General features: G+C 39.8%; 1 protein-coding gene across 1 annotated transcript; it reads right to left on the bottom strand.

Moving 5' to 3' along the window:
* Window positions 1-645: 645 nt before the first annotated feature.
* fam78bb (family with sequence similarity 78 member Bb) lies at window positions 646-10,432 on the bottom strand. The gene is made up of 2 exons (XM_069936292.1): window positions 9,758-10,432; window positions 646-1,535 (listed from the first exon to the last, which is right to left on the bottom strand). Exons 1-2 carry the CDS (start codon window positions 10,018-10,020, stop codon window positions 1,013-1,015), a joined length of 786 nt encoding a protein of 261 aa, XP_069792393.1. The 5' UTR covers window positions 10,021-10,432; the 3' UTR covers window positions 646-1,012.
* Window positions 10,433-26,358: the final 15,926 nt, after the last annotated feature.

Genomic DNA, 26,358 nt, shown 5'->3' with positions numbered 1-26,358 from the left:
GAATAATACATTTGCTGAAAACTCTTAATCTTCCCAAATTGGGTTGGATATTCTCAGGGCCATTGAACAGTCTGGCAGGAATCCTATCAGAAAAAAAAATTTGTATTTTGTATTATGCCGGTGAATGCTAAAAGAGCACTGTGATTTGCACCGAGCTAAAAGGCTGGCTATTATGAAGAAATGTTCATTTAAAATCAGCGAGACTCATGGTACAGTTTGTTAAGATTCCCACTACATTGGCACCTAACATTTGAGAAACAATCACAGCAAAGTGAATGCAGAACATCAAATGGGAGCTTTCATTTTCAGACCCATTTCTTCAAAGTTTCAAATGCTGACCCTGGAAAAATTCCAAATAATTGCTGTGATGTTAACATAAAAAAAAAACAATTGATTGCAACACTTGTGATAAAGGCTCAATATTTCTCAAAGCACACGTAAATTGAATGGACATGGATATTCTGAGCCATTAATTTTCTTAACAGGAAGTGCATGCAGAAAAGATATCAATCAATTCGTCGAATAAATACTCAAGTAACAAGAGGAGGAAGCATCTTCCAACTGAAGTCTGCACTCTGGAGAGCACAAACTAGCCCCTGCCCAACTCTCAATCAGTTATAAAATGGTGAAACCTTGTCCTGTCAATTTCAGCACCACGGCCAGTTCATCTGGACTGAGAACTTTGCCAAAACAAAAACGCGCGCACACACACACACACACACACACACACACACACACACACACACACACACACACACACACACACACACACACATAAAATGTTTTCAGAATGGGATATACAGTGGAATGACTTCTGTAAACAGCCAAGCAAGATCCCATGAAAGACAATTGATCCAAGGTTTCATTTGCTTCCTTTTTAAAAGTGCATAACTTACATATATAAAAAAATTAAAATCCAACCTTGTTCATTTGTTACTGGTGGATGAAATATGAGATGTGTATAAAACATTAGGTCTTTGTAAGATTTATTGAAGAGCTGCAGCCGATAGTACTATTTGGGAGGTATGACAACTAGAGGTAGACCACGTTTAGGTCTCCACATTAAAACCTGGGCGTCATTTGCGTTGGGCTTCACCAAGGCATTTGGAGGTATAGGCTCCATCCTTGCTAATATCCGAGGCTGTTCCTGTTGTGTCCTTCCAACAAGTCTAGCACGATATCCTAATGGGTTCATTGGATCAACCTCTATGTCAACACGCATTCTCCATTTGATTGTCTGAAGTATAATCTTCTCTTTGCTAATTGTGTTCATGGCTACCAGCCAGGTGGTGAAACTTTGGTCTCTTTTAATCCTGGTTAGTTGTGATACATTGCTTTCGCTCACTGGTACCGCCCATGTCACACTCGGGTAAAAATTATCGTTCATACTGACTGAGAACCGAGACACCCTGCTTATAGGACCGACCAGCGTCACTGTTTCTGTCGTATTGCCATACCATGGATAGCTCACTCCATCAGAATCACTGATAGCTTTAACCCTGCCTTCTCGCAAGTCAGGAAGTTCCCAGCTAGACCTGGATAAAGATAAATTTAAGTGACCATTACTTGTAGGCAACTGGCAATCACTCATCAAGAATTCAATCAGTTTTACTAACTAAATAAAAAGTCTATGTTCCAAACAATAATCATTCAAAACTGTGCTGAAGTTAGTACAAGTTAGGCATGAGTAGCAATTGACTGAATTGTTTTTGCTGGAATGTTGAGGTAGAATTTATAGGTTATATTTAGACTGTAGATAGGGTCTTTGAGATTCTTTAAGCCAGAAATATATGAATTCTGCACAGCTGATTATTTCCTAACTTTTGGAAGCCAGGTAAATCCAAGGATATGGGAATAAAGTGAGAATTTGATGTTAAGGTAAAAAGGTCAATGACATCTGGTCAAATGGCTTTGAAGCCATTGGCTGTCCCGATTAACTTCTCAATTAAGAATAAAAATGATGCATAGGTTCTCTCTCTGGTAAATTATGTCAAAGTATTCTTCTCACATGTTATTAACTAGCAAAGCTATTTTCATGTTGCTCTTTAATCTATCTTAAGAAAGAATAGCAAGGGTTTCCTTCATCCTACCCCTTTTCAAATATGATTACTTTGTTTACATTTGAACTTCAAGGATGTAATGCCATAATGACAAAACCTTTCAACTACATTACTATTGTGAAGCAGTATGACATTGTTGAGAGTGCTTCTTCTTTATGATTTATACTAGATTAACTCAGTTGAAAGTGAGAAAAGGCAACTGATGAATCAATAGAAACTGTTGGCAGTATCAGTGGATAGAGACACCAAATGAACATATCAGACCTATGACTTCCTTCAAAACTTCTTCAATCTGAAATTATAACATTATTTCTTTGTAAATGCTGCCAGACTTGTTGAGTTTATAAGCTTTTTCCATGTGTCCATCACGTATTTAACATCTGTGGAAGTTTGCCTCTCTCTCAGTGGTTTTCAAACTTTTTCTTTCCACTCACATACCACCTTAAGTAATCCATATACCATAGGTGCTCTCTGATTAGTAAGGGATTACTTAAGGTTCTATGTGAGTGGTATGTGAGTGTTCGAGACCCAATTGTTGCTGAAATATTTTGCTTGAGAAAAATTGTTATTGGCCCATTTCCTTTAGAGTTATGAAACCATGCACATAACGAGTCAATTAGGTGTGATTAAAATAGTGATTTTCAAACCTTTTTCTTTCCACTCACATACCACCTTAAGTAACCGCTTACTAATCACAGAGCACCTATGGCATAGGGATTACTTAAAGTGGTATATGAGTGGAAAGAAAAAGATTAAGAACCACTGCAGAGCTTTAATTTTAAACATGCTGAGGAGCAAGGCAAATTATTTAATATCACACCATCTACAGTTGAAAAATGTATAACTAATTATCCTGTCTATTAATAAATATAAGTTTCCACAGTCTTTGTTCAATTCCACAAAGAAGGTAATTTGAATACAAATGTAAGTTATTTCCACCAGTTACCTATCTATGTCTTAACTAAGTTAATGAACTTAGAGATATTGTCCATTGTTTGTCTTTTCTTAATAAATCCAGTTTCATCAAGTTTTACTATTTTTGGTACACATACAGCCAATCTGTTTGCTCATAGTTTTGCTATTATCTGATTCCACCTGCATTGAATTCGCCCATCGTTATTGAATGAAGATCTACCGGGACCAATGCCTGAAGAGGGCGCACAAAATCACTGAACCGGTGCGGACTCGAAAGGTCAACATGGCCTGTTTCCGCTCCGTAAATGGTTATATGGTTATATGGTTGAATCTTGACATTTTTATTTCATTAGCAAGAGCAATCCAACTAATATATTAGAGAGAAGCAAAGAGAGCATGTGTAAAATATAATCAAATTTTGCATAGCTTTATTTGAGTGCAGAACCAAGGAATGCAAGTAAAAGGATTTTCCATTGTATCTATGATAGATTTAATGTTGCCAAGGTATTACCACTACCTTGAAGAACAAAGGGAGCAAAAGCCACGTGAATAAATCACTGTTCATTCATCATTGATGATTGAAATTCTGGAACTCTCTTCTGGAGAGATTCTATAGAGTACTTCCTTTAAGCAGACAGCAGTGATTCAGGATGGTAGTTTACCAAAGGCAATGAGGCATGGGCAACTTTTCAAAAAATGACCACATGAAGGAAATGAATGACGAATAAAACTTACAGCTATTGTCTTGACCAAAAGCATTTTATGCTGTCTGATGGACCCATCCCTTGCCTATACAGTTCCAGCAAGAAATAAAAGGCAGTTTACAAGTAATATTGCAACATTACTGTCATAGGGGTCACAATTACAAATTAAAACCATAATAAGATTTGCTCAAATTATTTTTGAAAGTCTAAATAAACACAATTTTTTTCAAATATTTAAGATGTTGAAACAATTAACCCTTGGGAAAATAATTAGATGTGAAGGCTCTAATTCAAATTAGTACCAATGAAAGGATGATTTCAAGGAACAAACTCACCCACAGGGGCTTGAGCTTCAATGTTTCTACATTTATACTTTAATTATTTTAGGTGAAATAATCCGTTTGAACTGCAGTAAGTGTAAGCCCATAGAAGTGCTCACAATCATCAATAGTTGCATTATGTTACAGCAAGGATGCGAAGCAGAGCAAAAGTGGAAAGTAGAATAGCATTTACTAATATGGCTGCCTTGACTGACATCAGGTGATCCTGAAAATACATTACTGGGTAATATTTCTGTGCTCTGCTTGCAGTGTGTGTTAACAGTGCTGTCAAAAGTGAAGTCAGTTATTCTGCAGAATTGGCATATTTCAAAATGCACACTTCCAAGAATAACAACAATTTATGAGGCATGTTGAAATGTCCCTTAGTATTGCCAAGGAGACAATTAAACAAATATTGACACCAAGTCACATTAGAAGAAATTGAAGTAACTCAAAGCTGGACAGCCAAAATTTTTAAAGCACATTTTAAAGTTGAATATTGCAAAAGAGAGTTTTATGGATGAATGTAATGCGCTTAAAACATTGTGGGTGAGAGCACAGGGGACAATGGTGAAAATAAATGTGTAGAAACTCAAAATCCATGGGTCTAGGGGAGTCAACAGTGATGATAAGGGAGAAATCAAGATTGTGAGAATATTAAAAGCAATTGTTGTGAAACTAGGTACCAACAAAGAGGGTGGGGAATAGAAAAGTAGAATTTGCTGCAAACTAAGACATGGGTAACAGAATTTTGGATGACCTCATTTGCAGAGACTAGAATGAAGAAAGTTACTGAATGACACACTAAGAATCATGTCTAAAACTATCAAATATGTATCTGTGTGTGTGTGTGTGTGTGTGTGTGTGTGTGTGTGTGTGTGTGTGTGTGAGAGTGTGAGTGTGAGAGAGAGAGAGAGAATTCAGCGGCAGAGGATAAACTTGCAAGTTAAATCTAAAATTTTTGCAAAATTTGTAATTCTGACTATTGTAACGTGTTCAAAAGTGAAAAGGCAAAATGACACGAATGATTGAAGACATGGATTTACACGAAGAATAAGATTAATGTTTCCATAGACTGAGGGTAAATTCCATGACTTTTGTCCATCTAATGTAGATCTTCTAATGTCTGCAGCAATATTTGAGGATTTCATCTCAAAGGACAGTAGTTTCCATTTCTAAACAGCACTATTTTACAGGAATGAATTTTATGGAGGAGTTTGGGGGATGAGGGAGAGGGTGCCTTTATAGTCAACTGTAGAAATATGAATAGTTTTGCAATTGTCTATTACAGCAAAACCGAGATCTGGATATGTTTATCAATGCATCAAAAAATTTCAACCTGAATATCACGTGGCGGTGAGCGGGAGGTTTGAGCAAGTGGAGTTGTTCCAGTGAACAGGTGCGGACTTGAAAGGCCAACATGGCCTGTTTCCGCTCCGTAAATGGTTATAACGCATTGAAATCACATGGATGGTTCAAAGGAGGACTAGAGCCTGCACCCAATGTTTTGCAGTGTGCTTTACTTGGATGGCAGCCATGACGCTCTGATGATGGGCATGTGAGAGAGAATAGGTCACGGGAAAACAAGTGAGGGAACATGACGGACGAGAATGCTCTGAGACCTGGCAGAGACTCATGACCTGAATGATCTTCCTCAACGTGATAAGAATATGAGAAGGTGATTGGAGAGAGCAGTTGATTCCACTCAGTTCTATTTCATATGGGTAGTTCCAAAATCAATGACATCAACAGAGTGTCCTAATGTGCAGAAGCTTGACGCTTCTCACTAAAAAGATGGTGATTTCTTCTTTTCTGAGTCTAGATTGGCTTACAAAGTTACAAAGCTAGGCTGCGGTGAGGTTTTACAGCCTTTGGAGTGTGAATAATTAGATAGCATTTTCCTCCTTAGACATATTGTCTGTGGGAAGAATCTTTACTGTACAAAATGAAACTGCATTGTGTGTCCCATCTTTCTGCCCCAATTTTGATGTATTATAGATTTTAAGAAAAATTGAAGCTAAAATTGGCATCGCGCCCCATCCACTATTTAACAAAGGAGAGGGGAGGAAGGGTTAAACAATGTCTTACCCTTATTATTAGCTTCTAAGTATATGACAGAGTACCACAATACCTTATCTCCCCTATACTTTTCAGATGCTGAAGGGGATTTTAAACAGACCTTGCTGCAGTAAGTATTACTGAACACAATAGGGACTTTCCTATACTGTTCATCCATGACTGATCAATACAAGAAATTGAGCACTTGCAAATGATCTTAGGAATTCCCGAAGCAATAAATTTTCTCCGCTTTCTGTGCTTTCAGTATAACGCGTTTTATTTGATTAAAGCGACTTATTATTGATGCTGTCACCGAGAAAACTTTTTCCTGGAACATTTCAATTTGACCTCCTTGCTGGGGAAAAAAAAACAAGTGTTCAGCAAAGGACTAGCAAGCTTTAACTTTAACACACGTTGGAAGAAATCGCCCTGCAATAAAACGCCATCCTGAAATAGTGAGTCCGCTCCTCCGAGCAGTTTGATTTGCGGAGATGTTCAGTTGATGGCGTTCCCTCTCGCCTCTGCGAACGCGAATGGTGCATCTGTGTGCAAATCTCTATTGGACAAGAGATGATGAGGGCGATGTGGCATCACGAGAGCAGAAAGGGCGACCGTCGATTTGGGTCCTTCCTAGCAGGTTAGGAGGCGGAGAGGGCGAGAGAGAAAATGGGCTGCTGGCCTGGGTGTCCTCACGACCACTTCGTCCCAGAAGAAAGGACCAGGAATTAACAACGTCCTGGCCAAGTATTTAAAGATTACGATTAATTTAATTGTCGCTTTCACACAGGGAAAAAAAAAACAATGTTAGGTGGTTGTGAAATAATGGCCGGGAGAAGATGTTTAAAACTCATTGCAAATGGGAAACGAGGTGTTAGTAAAGAAGTAAGCGGAAGGGGGTCGTGCCTTGGTCGGTAGGGAAACTACATTCACAAAGCAATAAAACAATAGTTAACTTTGCAACTGCATCTGTCTCGCCGTAGGGAGCAAAATCTCTCTGGGTGAATAAATGAATGTTTAATGTTGGTGAACGTATTTATATTTGAACAAAGCACCAAATTGCTTGCGGGTTGTTTCCTGTGCATTGGATTTTTGAGCCTAAAAATGTCGATCTAACAATCCTGATCTGTTATTTTGTATCTCGTACTACACAATAGGTTTACTGAACATTATACATCGAGAAGGTAATAACAATCACCAGTTTTATTTAATTGAGGTGGAGAGTGCTGTAGCTTATATTTGTTAAACTAACACTCCCACCCCTCCTATAGAAACGTGTCAAAATCTATTCTTCGTCCATGAAAATCAATTGGAAAATTCCAAGGGACGTTTCTCCTTCATTAAAGAGCGCTGTAAACATTCATATGGTGGCTCAGTGATTGTAATTGGCCTAGATTTTGAACTGTAGATACATATTCTTTATCCAATAGATATTTTGTCAAACTATTGACAAATCTGGTGTTCGGCAGAATTTACAAGAACTTAATCAAAAGTTTCGACCGTTTCAAAAACTTGTCGTTTTCGGACGTTAAAGGAAAATATGTTGATGAGGGGGTGCTGTCGGTCAGACAAATGCCGGGAAATAATAAATATTTTTGTATCCTCCTCGTCCTTTATGTATTCCCCCAGAATATTTCTCGGTATCTCTTTTCCCCACTGCGCCTACATCTATCGCGGTAACATTTAGTATCGCTCCCCCATATTCTGTCTCCCTCTGCTCTTCTAAATTGGCCAATAAAACCCGTATTTTTGACCATCACGCTTTTGATGACCGGTCATTTTTACGCGTTGACAGATCTTGTTTGAGGCTATAGTTCTGCTTTTTAAAAATTTCAGCATCGACTTGCATCATGGTGGCCCTATGGATAAGTAAATGGACCAGGGCTTGTGATCATTGATCTAGACATATGAATACATGATAGCTGAGGAATTTGTGTTAAATAAATGCGGAGTAAAACAACGTGTTCTAATGACGGTTCTAGTTCAACCAATGGCCTTTATGAAAGGAAGTTACCACTTTATATGTGATTCTGGGCGCACCAATGTGGATGACTCCTGTCTCCTTAGGGCACTGGAGATTGGAGCCACATTCCGTGAGCAATTAAAAAAATGTTGATGGCCGTAATTTATCAACATTTAGGCTGCTGGGATATATTGATCTAATTGTTTGGTCTCAGCAATCATAGAATTAGATGCTTTCTGTTTTTACGTTCGAATGCTTGTAGTAGAATCACTTTATTGCAGAAGAATTTGACAAACACCTACTTGGTGCACATAAAAAATATGGGTGTGAAGGACAACATTTTAAGGAATCTTCCTGGCAAGGACAATATCACTGGCCTCTGCTATGTGAAGCACTTGGAATTGCTCCATGTTGAGCGCCTGTCTGAACTCTCTTATCATCTAGTTTCAATTGGGATTTTGTATATAAGATTACGTCCTCGGTCTCTCTTTCTCTCCCATAGTCACCAGAACGCTGGCTATAGAAATTAGTGATATAATCTTTTAAACGTATTTTCATGAAAAACCATAGAATTTTCAGTTAAAAGACAAAAGGGTTTAGTTTTTTTTCAAACAAGTGTCTAAATTTTAAGGGTGACCTGGGGGAAATTGGCCTTAAAATCTAGTTGATGTATTTAAATTTATAATAACTTTCTGAGTGCTTGATTTGGTTAGTAAAAAGACCTTTTTAAAAAATGTTTCAGTAGTGTCTGGTCATTACTCTGTTAAATATGAAAACTGGATTTTGGAAGCTCCAATCTTCTGTCTTCTGAAAGGCCACAACCCGTACTTCCAGCAGGATCTAACAGTCGGAATTCAATCGAAGCCATTTCATGTTATTTTATTTGCAGACTGAAAACTAGATTTTCATCAGGAATAAAGAGTTCGGAGGGCCGAACGGCAGGATCTCGCTCTTCCTGGAATTTATACAACAATACATTTGAGTTTCATAGCCATTTGCTTTTATCATTCATGAACCATTTGATGCCAGTGATCAAGTCACCTCAGATATTATACATTGCCGGCTTAGTTTAAATTCTTGGAAATTAATTGAAACCATGAGAGAACGTTAGTCATAAACCTGCTTGCATATACACCTTGTTTTGTTTATTTAATAGTTTGCGTGGAAGACATTTAGTCCAATTGCATTAAACGCCTCTCAAAATTGACTCCATTTCCTTAAAAGGAACGTGGGCAGGTGAGCAATATTTAGTCTGAAAGTGTCCGTCTGCGCAGAAATTAACTGTTTAATGATATAAAGCAACACAATTAAATGCACTTCCATCTTCAATGTAAGAGGGGATGCGTTAGACATGCATTTTGTAGTAAATAAATAGCAAAACGGGCAACATCAAAGACAACCCGGCAGAGAAAAAGCGCTATTCCCATTATCCCACACCATGCCGTCTGAGGACTTGCAGACAATTCTTAGTAGCCCACGGTAATTAACATTGTGAAAACTACAACGCCTATTCGCCACAGTTGAATGAAACACTTGGCACAGCAGATGCGCAAGTTGGCTTAAATAAAATAAGGTGATGTATAAATTATTTGGAATGAACTCCTTTTACCAACGGTGGTGTAGTATTTTGGGAATTGGTTATTTTACAAACCTACTGAGAGTTGTATGACCATAGCACGGTGCATTGCAGAATTGAACGATTGTGCATTTGATATACTATACCATGTTAAATTCCCTTACATTCCGAGGTCGCTGTAAGTGTTGAAAAATTCCATTTGGTTGCAAGCTTGAATCCATCCAACTACCCACGTTTCATTCCTGGGAACAGGAGGCATCACCACTCGAGCAGACGCCTTGAAGTATGGTGTCTTGTACCGTAAAACAATAGGGGAATTTTCTTCTATTATAGTTGAGCATTGATCAATCGTTGCAGAAACGTCATACACCACAATATTTTCTCGCCGTATTCTTGATTTACAAGTTATACTTTGAATGCAGCCCATCGTTCCAGGGTGACACTAATATAATGAGATTTATGTATAGTTTATAAAGGCGAAGGGTTGGGAAATAGAGGCTGTGCAATATGCAACACTGGCACGAGTCGACCTTGCTGGACGCGTTAATTTAGATACTGTGGGTTGTCTTCAGATTAGATTTTCTATTTGAATTCGTCATTCGGTCCAGATTAGTTCCTTTTTTTAATTTTTCCCCTCCTTATTGTCATGTCACGAACGGCAGGAAGCAGGAGGAAGACGAGGCAGCATATTGGCAAAAAGATAAGAGGAACGAGAGGATATGCAGGCTTCCTGTCGGAATATAGTGGCACTGGGAGCTGAAGAAACGATCTGTAGCCACCGATTCCAGCATAGTCTGCATTTGTTTTCGAGCCACATAGAATAACGCAGCCTTTCTTCTGCCTTCATAGATAACAGCTAAGAAACTCTCGGGTCCAGTCCTTCGTTGAAACCGAAATGATTTTGATCGAGAGACATCAAAAAACAAACCCACTCCTTTTTTTCTTGCAATTATGCGCGGCTGATTCTCCCTGCAACTGGAAACCACCTTTATTGTCCGCACAACCGCTGCTGAAGATGAACGCGAGCGAGAGATATGAAAAAAGACGCTTTTTCTGTCCCCTCCGGGACCCAGTGGGCTGGTAATCCCAGCAAAGCAGGAATCAGAATGCTTTCCCACTGGATCAGGATTCCTCGTGATTAGACGAGCGAACGGCGCCCCCTGATGCACGGTCAGTTCCTCGCTTGTGTCAGACACTCGGAGAAAAGAATCGCATCGTTCATGCGTAATTAAATCGGTAATTATATGTTGTTCGGATTTCGTGTGCAAAATTAAACTGCTCGAGCCATTGGATTAAATGCAATGGACTCCTGCTTTCTCCCACTTTGACCCAATCGACAAAAACGTTTGCATTTGGTCCCAAATAAATGTTGTCTGGCCTCCGGCAAATCACGGCGCTGTAATAGACGTAAATACAATGTCACACAGCCCCAGTACAGATAGAACAACGGTATAAATCTGGATTTTAAAAAATGCACAGTGGGCAAAAAAATAAATGGCCAAGCTCCTATCTGATGAAAGGTGCGGTTGTAATATTTGCTGTGACATTTCCTCTATACTGTATTTTCAGCATGGAGATTTCCTCTGCCCAGCGCCCACAATAATTTCCCGTTTGATTATTTTAATTCATAAATTCCACCACGAATTAATAATCGAATAAATTCAATACATTAAAAATACTGGAAATACTTAACAAGTCAGACAGGAGCTGTGAAGAGGAAATAACTCTTGAATAACAGTTTGATGGCCTTAAAACTAACATGGACACTACTAACAATGCCAGATGGCTGTTGAGTATTTTTCAGATATTATTCCAGATTCCATGCCCACATTTTATGAGCTTTGATAAACATGATCTGTTTCTGTGCTTTATGAATGGAGGTCTACGATTTGCACAACCAAAAAAAAAACACAAAGAAAAATGGCTCAGTAAACTTTTTGAGAGGAAAGAAAATCAGGGCCATTTATCACTGCTGGAGGTGGCCCCAGTACTCTGCGTGTTTGGAAAAGTGTTTGATGACTTTTATCTACAAAAAAAAAGATGAAAAATTATTGAATCTTTTTCTGCAGGTGTCAATTACTGCTCAGTGGTAATATCCAGGCCTTTGAGTTAGAAGGGTTAGTGCTTTGAGTACTGGGTCAAAGGCTTGAACACAAAATCTAAACTGACAATGCAGTACTAAGAGAGATGACATCATTCAATGGAGACCCAAGATCCCATCAATACTAACAGAAAGACAGCAACATGTCCCGTGGGCAATACTTATCCCTGAAACAAAATCATTGCTGTGAATACATCTTGTAAATTGTGTTTGCCCCTGCTAGATGCTGCCTAGAAAAGGCAGCTGACACATTGAAGAACCCATCATTACCCCAGACACACTCTCCCTCCTCCCATCAAGGAAAGACTAAGGAGCATGAAAGTGCCCTCTAACAAGCTTTAAGCTGCTTTCTTCCCCACAGCCATCAGGTCCCCACATGAATCCCTTAACAGTGTTCTCCTGTCACAATTGCTTTCTACTAATTGATCTTTTAATTGTAGCTCTGCTCTGTAAATTGTGATATTTACACAGCTATATGAAAGTTAGATATAACCTGTTAGACTGCTCATAGAAGAATCCTCACTATGCCAGCGATAATGTGACATATAAACGTAGCCAAGCACTGGCAGCAGAAAAGTGCATGACTTCACAAACTATCCACTTGCTCACCCCATCAGACATCTGCCTCATCAATGGAAATATCAGCAGTTTCCCACTTTACTCTCTCCAATCATCTCAGTCTGCAAAACTGAAGTGGAAACAGTCATTCTCGATCCCAAGGGATTGCATAAGGAAGGATGGCTGTAATCCTAACTTAATGTCTCTTAATACCTTTGGTTAGAACAAATTTCTCATTTCATACATATGATAATTAATTGAGAAAGCATTTACTGCTTTTTTAGGGAAGAGAAATCCACACTTTAACCACTCTGCTCATTAAGTATGTCCTAATTTATCTCTTAAATGGCCTGATTCTGATTTTATGATCATGTCCTCTTATTCCAAACCACTGCCAGTGGAAGACAATTCAATTACATTACAAAAACCTTTAAAAATCCAAAAAGCCTAAAAAAATCATTAAGCCGTAACAGTTTAGAGAATACATTGCTGCTTTATTGTAATCTAACTTTTGGACTCCAAGTAAAATTCTGATTTCTAAGGTGCAATGCCAGAATTAAGTAGATATAGTATAAACAGGGTTTGTGTAGCCATAACAAATTTTCCCTTTTACTCCCTTGACTTGTTATAAAGGCCATCTTTCCATTAACCATCTTTTGCACCTGGCTACCGTATTTAAGTGATTTCTCGACTCGGGCTTCAAGTAATTTAAAACCACTACTGTTCATAACTTTTCAATATTTAAGTAACATCAATCTATATTTTTTAGTTCAAATGTAGTGGCCTTGTCCTGCATTGAAATTTATCCATGGCACTCTTGTCTCCTCATGTCTATTTCCTTTTATAAGTTTATCTTCTTCTCTAATCAACCCCTGTACCAATGATCTCTGGTCACTGACAAACTTAGGTATATTGCTCTCTATTGTACAATCCAAGTATTTAATAAGTATAACGAATAGTTGATCATGCACACATACAGAAAACAGATTCTTATGGATCACTACAAGCAACTTCCTTCTAATTCAAGCATGTTTAGCCATTATCCAATCTTTTGCATTCCTTCATCTGGATCAATAATTTGCCTTGAATTTCATGAATCATAACTTCAGATAATGGTCTTGTATATGGAATCTTATGAAATTATATCTCTAATTTATATGAACTGCATCCATGAATACTCAAAAGCCTGCAGATTCTGGATTCTGGAGCAAATATCAAACTGCTGTAGAAACTCAGCAAGTTGATCAGCAACTGTGGGAAGAAAGAAATCGTCACCATTTTGGGTCAACACCCCACTTAGTCCTCATAGTTCCTCCAGCAGCTTTTTTTAACATCCAGGTAAATGTCCAGAGGTATTCCCGCATATCAACGCTTCCTCAAAAGGAAATAATTAGGTAACACCAACCTTATACAAATCCAGATTGTCTCCCTCTGAAAATATTTGGATTTCTCTATGTCAGTCCTATATTATAGAATACAATAATTGCCTTCCATAGATTTAAGTCAGTTTGTTATTTTATGTTTCTCTCTCATGACTTTAGTATTTAATGATATATTTTCATTGTTCCTATCTGAAATTCCTGAAGTTAAAACATTATGGTGTACGTATCCATTGACCAAATACTGTAAAAACATTGGATCCTGAATGGTGATGTCTAAATGAATTTTTATTTTGAATGAAAGATAATGTAAAATGAAGCCTAAATCCATTCACATCCTATGCAGCAGTGTAATCAATACAATGGGTTGTTCTGTAATAATAATCACCTACACATCTGATGCTTTGTATACTACAGTACTGAGACATTTGCAAAGCTCTCATTGTTATTACATGCAGGTAGGTGCTGCCTTTCATTCATTATAATATATGTATGACTGCTGTTATAGTTCATTCATAACTAATCCATGCTCTTCTGCTATAGAAGTTGAGATTGAACATTGATTACTGTACATTAGTTGCTGCAATTCAATAATTGGTAATAAAAAAGATATAAGCTGATGCAGTTCTTTCATGGCTGATGCATAGAGTTATAGCTGCAATTGATTTAATTGCAGTAAATGCAGGCCTATTGCCACAGATAATTCAGTTCCATTACAGACAAGCTAGCTTCAATGTGTCCAATATTACCTTTGCAAAACATACAAATCCAACGGCAGGTTAGATGAACCAACAGGATAATATCCTCCCCAGCACTGAGGCTCGAATCACATACTTCCAGGTTCAGAGTGGATGTGAGGTTGGAGGTGGTAGGGGAGCCTACATGCCTGACACTGGACTCCCAAAACAACACTTTACTCTGTGCTCAGTTACAGCAAGTCAGCACTACAATGAGGGGCCAAAAGTCTTGTACTGTGCTGTAGTGTTCTAAGAGGTTTCCAGATATTCAGGAAAATATCCCAAGGACATTGTCAAAGTCCTCTTGTAAAGATGTACTGTCTTCACTAACCTCCTGCCCTAACCCACTCAAGATGAAAAGGAATATTTAGGAAGACATAGATCATCTCAAGTCTATATGAGCACATGGAGGCCATTCACAAACAGCAGAAAGAATACACAACATCCAAATTATACTTCAGCCCCATCAAGCACCACTTCCCCACATATTGCACAGTCTTCAAATCCAAGATTCCTGCAGCAAATTCAGCCACAGCAGATCCAAGAGAATGGAATGAGTCATCCTTTACAATAAGAGAATGCTTATGAGACTTCATTCAAGACCAATATATACATCTCTGCAGATGTGTGCTTCTCCGTAGCTGCATCTTATTTGATGTTAAAAAAGTGCATTTGCAACTTCTGTTTATTCAAACATGGCAGCACCATTGTTGCAATTCACTCCATTCCAAGACATGCAGCTGTTCAGGAGATTAGAAATCCAAGCAGCAGTAGCCATTCAAACCTTTGAACCTACTCGACCATTCATTGACATGGTACAACTTTCATCTTAGCACCAGTTTCCTACATTAACTCCATTTTGCATGATTCCTTGACCCTCAGAATCTCTCATCTATATCTTGAGTATTGAACGGGTCTCCACGACCCTCTTGGGTAGAGAATTCCAAAGATTCACAAGGAGAAATTTCTTTTCATGTCAGTCCTGAATTGCAGGCTGGTTAATGTGCAGCCCTGTCACGACAGCTTATCAAGCTCTGTTAATAAAGATTATTCAGTGCCAACGTTACTGAATGAAGATCTACCGGGACCAATGCCTGAAGAGGGCGCACAAAATCAGTGAACTGGTGCGGACTCGAAAGGCCAACATGGCCTGTTTCCGCTCCGTAAATGGTTATATGGTTATATGGTTATGTTACAGTACATTTAATGCCAGAAGGTTTAGTACTGCTTCTGGGATGCATTCAATTCTGTTCCTTGCAAATATAATTGCAGTTTGTCCAGTGTCAATATGTGTGAGCAGAACTGCAGTGTATTCTCAGCAATACATGCTTCAGTTCATTTAATGCCATAGAATCATATAGTCATACAGCATGGACAGGCCCTTCACCCTTATTTGCCATGCTGACCAATTCACTTCTATTACATGCAAGAAATTATGAGACTCAGTGCCAATACATGAAGATATTGCTGTAGTTTGGTCAATGCTGTACATGCAGCCTTATTTTTGCAATTCATTCAAAGCCATAATATCCATTCCATTTTGAGACTATTCCCTCTGGTTCTGTTCTCTCAGCATTTATCCTATCGAGCTTACGAGAAATTGTAAGTTTCAATAAAATCATCTCACAATCTTCAAAGCACCAAAGAAAAGTGCTCCACCCTATTTAACCCTACTATGTGTGCAAGGTTCAAAATTAATGTCCTTTTTATTGTCGCATAATAATACATAAAAGCCAAACAAAGAGTTACCATGAACATTGCTCTGCACCTCTAACAATTAGAGAAAAAGAAGCAAATGTGAGTCCCTTCAGAAATACCAAATGTCTGTGAATTTGGCTCCAGCGCTTCCACAGCCCTTGCAGTTGCACAGACTCCTGTTGAAACCATTGGCAGCCCAAGCTCCTGGTCTAAACCTCTTATACGATCTTGAAATCTTCAACTACTTTCAGGAGTCCTTCTTGCCCTCAGTACCCTCTGAAATCCTGGTTCTGATACTTGGTTTCCATGAGCCCATCTCCAGTAGCTCTTAGCCTGTGAGAATCCTTTGACTGCAAGTCGCCAGCACCCCTCAGCTTGTGTGGGTCCTTCAGCTGCTGGTCCATTGTTGTGGTCACCTTCCTTGTAAGGCCATCTCCCATGCTTTTCCTTCTCAATGGGAAGGTCTTTCCATTTCTGATGCCCTGGGCTGGTCTGCTGTTCTCCAGGAATCTGCAATCTTTGTGATACACTGCCAAGCACAGGTGCCACCATCTTTGGCTCAGACCTCCGTGGTTACAGGATTTTTAAAAAACTACATCGGCTCCTTTATCAGACCATTTATAGCCTATACAGAGCTGTCAGCATCAGAACCAGGCAATAGGACACTGCAGAGGAACACTGTGTCTCCATTGTCTGCTCTCCTGAGTCTGCACCAGCGCCAGCATTGCTGTTACAGCAACTTCAACCACACTGCAACTTTCTTTTGCAACCCCTCTTATCTGGAATCATTCTCATGAATTTTCTTTGAGCTGGCTCCAATTAAATGATATTTTTTCCTTAAAAAGAGGAAGCAAAATTGTTCACAGTGCTCTTGATGTGGTCTCACTGGTACCTTGTAGAATTGCAGTGTCTTCTCTAATTTATTCTCCAAACCCCTTCATCAACATTCCATTGAGCTTCCAATTATAGAACATAGAACACCACAGCATGGTACAGACCCTTCAAGCCCTCGATGTGGTGCCAACCCATATATCCCCCACAAAAATAAAACAAACCTGCTACACTTGTGTGATACTTTTTCTGTGATTCATTCACAAGAACTCCAACTCCCTTTGTACAGCAGCTTTCTGCGTTTTTTCCCGTAAGAAATGCTCCTTTCAGTTTTATCCCCTTCTGCTGCAACCAATTCAATACTTACCATCGTCAATCCAATTTGTTCAATGCTATCATGTGTGGTTGCAGTTAGTTTTCCCAATGATAAGACATATAGGAGTGCATTCAATGCCTGTGTGCGAAGCGCTCGTACAGATAATCATTCAACACCAATAACTGCAGCTCCTTTTTGTCAGGTTATTTAATGCCTGTAAATGGAATTGCTGCAGTTTATTGAATATCAGTATGTAAAAATATTGTTGGAATTCATTTATTCTTCTCTGCTGCAAAGGTTCATTCTAGATCATTATGGTCAGTGCAACATCAGTATATTTAGGTATTGCTGCAGTTCATCCATTGCCAGACACACAGCTCTGCTATTGTTATTTATTCTTTTCTATTACCTGATTTCAATGGATTCAACTCCAGAGCTCCAGCTAATTTAATACCAGTACTTACAGTTCTGTCCTACAGTTTATTCAATGCCTGAAACTGCAATGGTGCTCAAGTTAGTTTTTCACATAGGCCATAACTGCTTCAGGCAGACTCTGCCACTGACCTCTACAAGATACCTAAAGGCAGGAACTAAGTTTATTGACCTCTCCTTCACCAATGAATGACACAGTATGACATATAAAGTAAGGATGCTGCTGAATTTCTCCAAAAAATATTTCTCAATCAATTATTCATTAACCAAAAATTCCACGTGTACTTTAAAGATCATTTCAGTTCACGCATACACATTCGAAAATAATCTCCGGCTGGGATCAGATCTGACATTGGCCTTATTCTGCATGGTGACCTCCCTCCCATAAAGTCTTTTTTTTATTGTTGATGACTTGACCTTGGTGTGCCAGGTTGAAGAATGTTGGGGCACTGAATAAAACCAGACACAGGAGATCTTTGTTCTCTGGAAACCTGCTGCAGAAACTGGGGACTTCACTCCAACAGAGACAAGATTGCCATCTGAACAGCTCAAAAGCCTGGAATGAACTTCATGTTCAGTTCTGCAGATGGCCACAAACCAATACCAAACTACCTCACCAATGGCAGTTGACCATCCTCTAAGCTACTGGCAACATCTCCCGAGCATCAGAGATGAGGTCAAGACAAGAATGGATGCACAACAGAACCTGATGATTGCAGTTGTCTTAAAAAACCCAAGGGCAGAGGAGTTTTTCAGTCTGGCTCAGCCACACAATTCTTGAAGATATCCATCTCCAGAAAGATGTGAAGGTCATCATGTTGGGGGGGGGGGGGGCACCATCACTTACGTGAACCTTGTGTACTTAATTAAAGGTCCTGACATTTAGACAGAAAACAAAGTCTATTTTACGTAAATAACTTCAGATTTGCTTGCAATTTATTCAATGCCATCTAGAAATGAAGTGAGTAGAACTTTTGTCATGCAAAGGTTAATGATTCTTGACACCAGAGGGAAACTCAATAATTCAAAACTGAGATTGATAAGAGTTTTGGTCATGGGAATGTGGGTGAGTTCAAGTAAATAGGCTTTAAGTAAAATATATGCCATGATTTTTTTTTACAGAGATAGACTTTATTCATAATAAATTATTTACAAATAAGAAAACTGTTCAAAGTCTTTTCACACCCATATGTCAATCAAATCTATACATTCCCATCAATGTACATTGTTACATTGTTCTCTAAATACACTATCACCACCCCCCTAACACCTTGCCTTAGCCCCTCCATCCTGGTAATGGGAGGACTCTAAACTGTGGTCCTTCCCCAGTTTCACCCCCCCCCACACAATTTGGCTACACCAAGCCTGAGTGCGTCCTTCAGAACATACTCCTGCAGCATGGAATATGCCAATCATCAGTATTCCCCCACCAACATCTCCATGTGCCGAAAGACCAACAGGTTTCTGGCAGACCCAAGTGATCTTGATAATGGTAGAACAGACATGAGGGCAGCATACTTTCTCTTACTTGAGTAGCACAGTAGCATAGCAGTTAGTGCAAAGGTGCCAGCAACTTGGGTTCAAATCTGCCGCAGTCTCAAAATAGTTTGCATTTTCTCCTCCGGTTTGGATGGGTTTCCTCCAGGTGAAAAGAAGTATGGGTAAGTAGGTAATTGGTCACATTGGGGTGTAATTGGGTGGAGAAGGTTGGAAAGACCTGTTATCGTGCTGGATGTGGTGGGAAGTGTGCTGATCGGCTGCATCGTGGTCTTGTCTGGTGACACCAATAGCCCTGAGTGTAAAGTCCTACAAAAGGGAATTGACACAGCCCAGGACATCACAGGCAAAATCCCACTATCAAGAACATCTCCAGGCAAATCTGCCACTGGAGAGCAGCAGCAATCATTAAGGATCCACACCACCCAGCACATGCTCTGTTCTTGCTGCTGCCATCAGGAAAGAGGTGCCACAAAACTCACACCACCAGGTTCAGGAATGGCTTCTACCCCTCCACCATCAGACTCCTCAATGCAAACTCAATCAGAGATTCATTTAAGGGCTCTTACTTGTGCACTTTATTGATTTTCATTATATTCTCTGTATTGCACAGTTTGTATACATTCATTATGTTTGCTTTTTTATTTGTTTACATGTATACTTAGTTTTGTTCTGCATTACCATTAAGTAGCAATTCTGTCTCGCCTACAGGAAAAAGAGTCTCAGGTTATATGTGATGTCACGTATGTTCTCGGACAATAAATCTGCATCTGAATAATTTTTGTGAATTTTTACAGAATCCTTTCCAGCTTAACAATATCTGTCCTACAGCTGGATGACCAACAGTGTGCATATCAGTACAAGAGCAGTCTCACTAATGTCTTGTGTAGTTTTAACGTGATGCTCTTTCTATATTTATCTGCCTCTTGTATTGGGCAATGTTTCTTTCAATCTCTGTCTATATCCCTCTTACTCCTTATAGGCCCATCATGTCCCCTCCAAACCTCCTCCACCTCTTCTGCCCACATGCGTGTTAGAATTTGGATTGTTGTTATCTACGGGTGATGTATCAGAAGAGTGGTAAGTGGCTAATGTTCTGGTTTTATTTAAGAAAGGCAGCAAGGACAAGAGAGTGAACAGAGTCAACAGACCTAACATCAGGGGATGGGAATTTACTGGATGAGATTCTGAGGAACAGGATCTATCTGCATATGAGAAGGCAAGTCTGATCAAGGACAAACAGCACAGCTTTATACGTAAGGAATTGTGTCTCACCAAATAACTGTGTTATTAAAGGTGACAAACAGCATTGACAGGGCAGGGTGTATGATGTTGTCTGCAGCTTGTAATACAAAAGTTTGCAGATGCTGAGATTGTAGTAAAAGCACACAGAAAAGCTGAAAGAATTCAGTCAGTCTTGCAGAGATATGCAAGTTGATTTTTGCCTGCAGGCTCCTGACTCTATTATGCAGAATATTTCACTATGAAATATTTAGTTTTCTAGGCAATACCACACTTCTCAGCTATTATCAGACTAAACCCATTTTACCTGGAGAACATTGTCTTACTGGGCAGGAGTATTAATGATGGTATAATCCCAGTGACAGGGGCCACAGTGCTGGTGAACAATCTTATTTAAAGTGAAGCACATCAGTGTCAGATAGTGGCCACAAATGTCTTGAAAGAACGCTTTATCTCAACGTGATTGAGGGAGAGTCTAAGAGGATTACCTCTGGCAGTTTTTAGGGATGGCATTGTATCAGTAGGTGGGATTAAATTTCCATTAGTTCCCCTGTAAAATTTATAATTCAAGACACCCAGACAGGAAAATGGTCTCACAGAGGTTCAGTCACAGACCTTCCTGAACCAGGAAGTTTAGAGCAGCAGAAATGGCAAAGGTAGGAGCACAAGGGGACTTCTGGCAACATCTGATCCCCCAAATTAATAGATGCGGTCACCATAGCCCAGACCAACATCAAGGACCTTAAACAGGCCTAGGGCAAGTGATGGGAACCAAATCCAGTGGCTGGAAGAGAAATACCCTTGCCCCTTATGTAAAGTGGAAGGACAAAGTTACACTATTGGACATCTTAATTGTTAAGGGCATTGGAAACAAATTACTCATCAGTGCTATGATATTCAGGGACATGAAGAAGCAGAAAACACAAGGAATGAATGAAGGGATTGTGCTGAAGGCCAAGGACAGATAATGAATTGAAACACTGCAATGACAAATATTTAATTTGCACACAATATAATTCAGACATATTTACCCACAAAGAGAATTTGAGGAATACCAAACCTGTATAATAAAAGGGGAGTACTATACTTTGCATTGATGCTGATATGGAACACGGTTTCAATTTCCACCAGTATTATCCCATATATCCCAATGACTGGGCATACCCTAAAAGCTATAGAGCCCATATTGAACCAAGATCCAGTAAGCCCATGGTAAAGGCCCTCAGCTATGAAGCAACCACAAAGATGTTGCTGGAAAATATTCTGGCTATGGTGGCTTTAAATTGGAGCAATAAATGAAAGCAAAGTAAAATTAAAGAGGCGGGTGAACCCTGCTGAGTACAAGGTAGGGCAGCACGCATGCTCTGAGTCTTCCAACTCATTAGACATACAGCACAGTACAGGCCCTTCTGGTCTGCAAGCCCAGGATGGAAGAAACCTGAACACCTGAGGAAAACCATGAAGATACAGGATAAACGTACAAACTTATTAGACAGCAATGGATTCAAACTCGGGTGGATGGAGCTCTAAGAGTTGCATTAACTGTGCCACCCTGAATTCCCATGTCCCCAGTTTTCCAAGGAATCTATTCCTATGGGCTACAACATCCTGAGAAAGATAATCTTCTTCAAACCTTCTTTAAAATTGCTGGGACAAAGTACAGGGAGAGAGTGGGCATCAGCAGCAGAGTGAAATTATTCCCAATAGTGTTCGGACATCTCTTACTTTGAAGGGCTCAAACCCAAAATGTTGTAATGTATCTTTACCTTTGCTGAATAAAGGCAATGTTTGACCTGCCGAGTTTCTCCAGTATTTGTGTTTTTCCACTTAACCAGTGTCAACAGAATCTTGTGTTTTACCCCCAATAATGCACTTCAATACATATAGAATGACAAATTAGTTAATTTATTAAATTGCTTTATTAACACGTTAATCTTGCTTCATTGGGCAAATTAAATAGTACAGGATAAGTTGAATAATGCTGGTTACAGCTTTTCTGTGCCTCCGAGAGTACCCTTTGCTTGGGCTGTGTGTGAAGGATGGTCCTCAGTTGGCGATCACATCAGCAGAGATGGCGTACAGGTTGGAGCCCTCACCTCCCCACCATGCAAACGTTTCTCCTGTGGATCTATGCTGGCCTTGCTCCGGAAGTGCCTGTCGGTCTTGACGTTCTGATTGATCTCCAGCACCAGGCACTCGAAAGTCAGTTCGTGGAGGAGCATTCTGGCAGATTTCCGATGGACCTAAAAAAAAAGAACTGATGGTGTGGATGAAAACATTTTAAGACTGGCTTTGATGGCATGGAAGAAATTGGTCATTAGGTGGATGTGATCTCAATGTTGCTGTATGCTACACCACTGTGGTCCAAAAAAACACTCCTGCCCTATGGCCCTCTCTCCTTCCCTGGCTGCATGTATTGTTTCAGCAGAGCATTCAAAATGGATTGTGTCCATCAAATCACAATGTAAATGGCCCCAGGACAAAAATGTATGCAACATAACCTATGTCTGGCACCCTGAAGGAACATGTGCACTATTCTTCCAAAACCCAAAAGATTGGTTTCAGAAAAGATTTTCAACTAAGAAATTTAGACATAGGCTTAACAATCAAAAATCTAGTGGGCTGGAACATTTTGCATGCAAAATTACAGAGAAAAAAATAAAAAGGGGTTCAATAAAAAGTTATAGCCCTTCACATTGGCTCATAAAAGTGCCTTTGTGGGACTGAGAATGAGGAAGGGGTCGGTGGTGCTGAGTCTTTTTCACTCCATCGTGGATGGGTCACACTTGTAGGCTGCTTTTGTCACCACTTACATTCCACTCCAACTAGGTGCCATCTTCTTGGTCAGGGACATGATCCCCCCAACATTGAGTGAGAATAGTGCATTACTGGGAACCTCCATTGTCCTTTAAACCATGGCAAAGGGTGCAGAGTAGATGAGAATATAATGTAAAAGCTACGTTCAGTTAGATACTTCTTTATGGCATCACAGTATGGGATGAGGCATGGAGCAGTGAAATGGTGCTGAGCTACATGGGACACACACTGCCTGAATTCTCTTGAGTACAATTAAATCTTATTAATGAATTAGTAGAGTAGAAATTCACAAAACATTCGGTGGGAATAATGTAAGTTATACCTCTTCACATTGGCTCTTAAAAGAGCATTTGTGGGGCTGAGAGTGAGGAAGGAGTGGTATCTACCTTACTCTGTCGTGGCTCGGCAACAGGTGCAGCAGGGTCCTTTTCCTCCATTCTAGTTGAACTCCTTCTCTTTGGTTAGAGACACTTACTTTCCAGCTCATGTGTGAAGGTGAATTGCTGGGAACTTGACAATCCATCTTAGATCCACTATAATAGCAGGAGACACGCGAGGATATAAAGCACATTCTCATAGTTAAAAGCATACTAACGACAACTGGAGCTTTGGAGATATACAGTAAAAGGTGCCAAGGTAGATGTGACATGCATTCTGTGCATTCAGTAGAGTGGGGTTATGATAAGTGCCGCAAAACAAGAAATTCAGAGTAAGAAAATTACACAACACATTCAGGTGGAATAAAGTCAGTTATAGCTCTTCATATTGGCTCTTAAAAGTGCCTTTGTGGGACTGAGAATGAGGAATGGGTCGGTGGTGGTGAGTCTCATTCACTCCATTGTGGATGAGACACTTGTAGGCTGCTTTTAGTCACCACTTCTCCTCCACTCCATCTGGGCAGCATCAAGGACAAACAGTGCATTGTTGCGAACCTCCATTGACCTTTAAACCACTGCAATGGCTGCAGACTGGATGAGAATATACTGTAAATAATATCCTCAAAGTTAGATACATTTTTACGGTATCACAATATGGCGTGAGAGATAGTGCAGTGAAAAGGTGCTGAGCAACATAGGTCACCCTGAATTCACTCGTGTACAATTAAGTGCTTTGAATGAAGAAGTAGAGTTGATATTCACAAAACACTCGGCTTGAATAAAATCAGTTATAGGTCTTCACATTGGCTCTTAAAAGAGCATTTGTGGGGCTGAGAGTGAGGAAGAGTTGGGCGGTGGTATTACCTTATTCCGTCATGGCTCGCGTACAAGTGCAGCAGGTAACTTTACCTCCATTCCAGATGAACTCCTCCTCTTTGGTCAGGATATTTTCCTTCTGGCTCGATTGTGAAGATGTATGCCTGGGAACTTAACAATCAATCTTTGATCCTCAAGGCAGGAGACAAGTGAGGAGATAAAGCACATACTGATAGTTAAATGCATGTTAATGGCATCGAGAGGTATGGGGATATGTAGTAAATGGTACTGAGGTAAATGTGACATCCACTCTGTGCATTCAATGGAGTGGAATGATGGTATATGATGGAAATCAATGAATACAGAGTAAAATAATACACAACACAATCGGGTGGAATAAAGTCAGTTATAGCTCTTCACGTTGGCTCTTAAAAGTGCCTTTGTGGGACTGAGAATGAGGATGTGGATCGGTGGTGATGGTGAGTCTTCTTCACTCCATTATAGATGAGACACACTTGTAGGCCGCTTTAGTCACCACTTCCATTCCGCTATGGCTGGGTGCCATCTGCTTGGTCAGGGACATTATCCCTCTGACATCCAGTGAGAAGAGTGCATTACTGGGAATTAACATTGAGCTTTACGTCACTGCAAAGTTTGCAGACGAGATGACAATATACTGTAAACGATATGCTCAAAGTTAGATGGATCATTAGGGCATGACAGTATGGTGAGAGTTAAGTGCAGTTAAATCGTGCTGACCTATGAAACACACAGCCTAAACTAATGAGAAAAATGATAAATGCTATGAATCAAAAAGTAAATTAAAAAGAAAACACACTCGGGTGGAATAAAGTCAGTTATAGCTCTTCACATTGGCTCTTAAAAGAGCATTTGTGGGACTGAGAATGAGGATGGGGTCTGTGGTGGTGAATCTTCTTCACTCCATCGTGGATGAGATACATTTGTAGGCCGCTTTAGTCACCACTTCCCTTCCACTCCAGATGGGCACCGTTTGCTTGATCAGTGACATTATCCCTCTGACATCCAGTAAGAGCAGTGTATTACTGGGGACCTCCACCAAACTTTAAAGCACTGAAAAGGAAGCAGACAAAATGAGAATATACTGTAAATGCTGTTCTCAGTTAAATGAATGTTTACAGTATCACAGTCTGGGGTAAGGTAAGTGCAGTCAAATGATGCTGAGCTACAAAGGACACACAGTACCTAAATTCTCATGTGTACAATTAAATGCTATGAATGAAGTAGTAATGTAGAAATTCACAAAACACTCGGTGGAATAAAGACAGTTATAGCTCTTCACATTGGCTCTTAAAAGAGAATTTGTGGGGCTGAGTGTGAGGAAGGAGTGGTATCTACCTTACTCTGTAGTGGCTCAGCAACAGGTGCAGCTGGGTCCTTTTCTTCCACTCTAGCTGAACTCCTCCTCTTTGCTCAGCGATATATTCCTTCTGGCTCAAGTGTGAAGGCGTATTGCTGGGAACTTAACAATCAATCTTTGATCCACTACAAAGTCAGAAGACACGTGAGGAGATAAAGCACATACTCATTTTTAAATGCATATCAACGTCATCGTGAGGTAGAGGGATATGTAGTAAATGGTGCTGAGGTAAAATGTGACCTCCACGCTGTGCACTCAGTAGAGTGGAATGATGGCAAATGTTGCAAATCAAGAAATACTGAGTAAAAAAAATACACAAAACACTTGGGTGGAATAAAGACAGTTATAGCTCTTCATATTGGCTCTTAAAAGTGCCTTTGTGGGACTGAGAATAAGGAAGGGGTCGGTGGTGGTGAGTCTTCTTCACTTCTCATGGATGGGACACACTTGTAGGCCACTTTAATCACCACTTCTCATCCACTCCAACTGGGCTCCATCGAGTGAGAACAGTGCATTGCTGGAACCTCCGTCAACCTTACCACCACTGAAAAGACTGCAGACTAGA

Source organism: Narcine bancroftii, chromosome 5, assembly GCF_036971445.1.
Source record: "Narcine bancroftii isolate sNarBan1 chromosome 5, sNarBan1.hap1, whole genome shotgun sequence".
Lineage (NCBI taxonomy): Eukaryota > Metazoa > Chordata > Chondrichthyes > Torpediniformes > Narcinidae > Narcine > Narcine bancroftii.
Note: the sequence above shows the minus strand (reverse complement) of the source record. Positions and strands in the feature narration are given on the sequence as shown.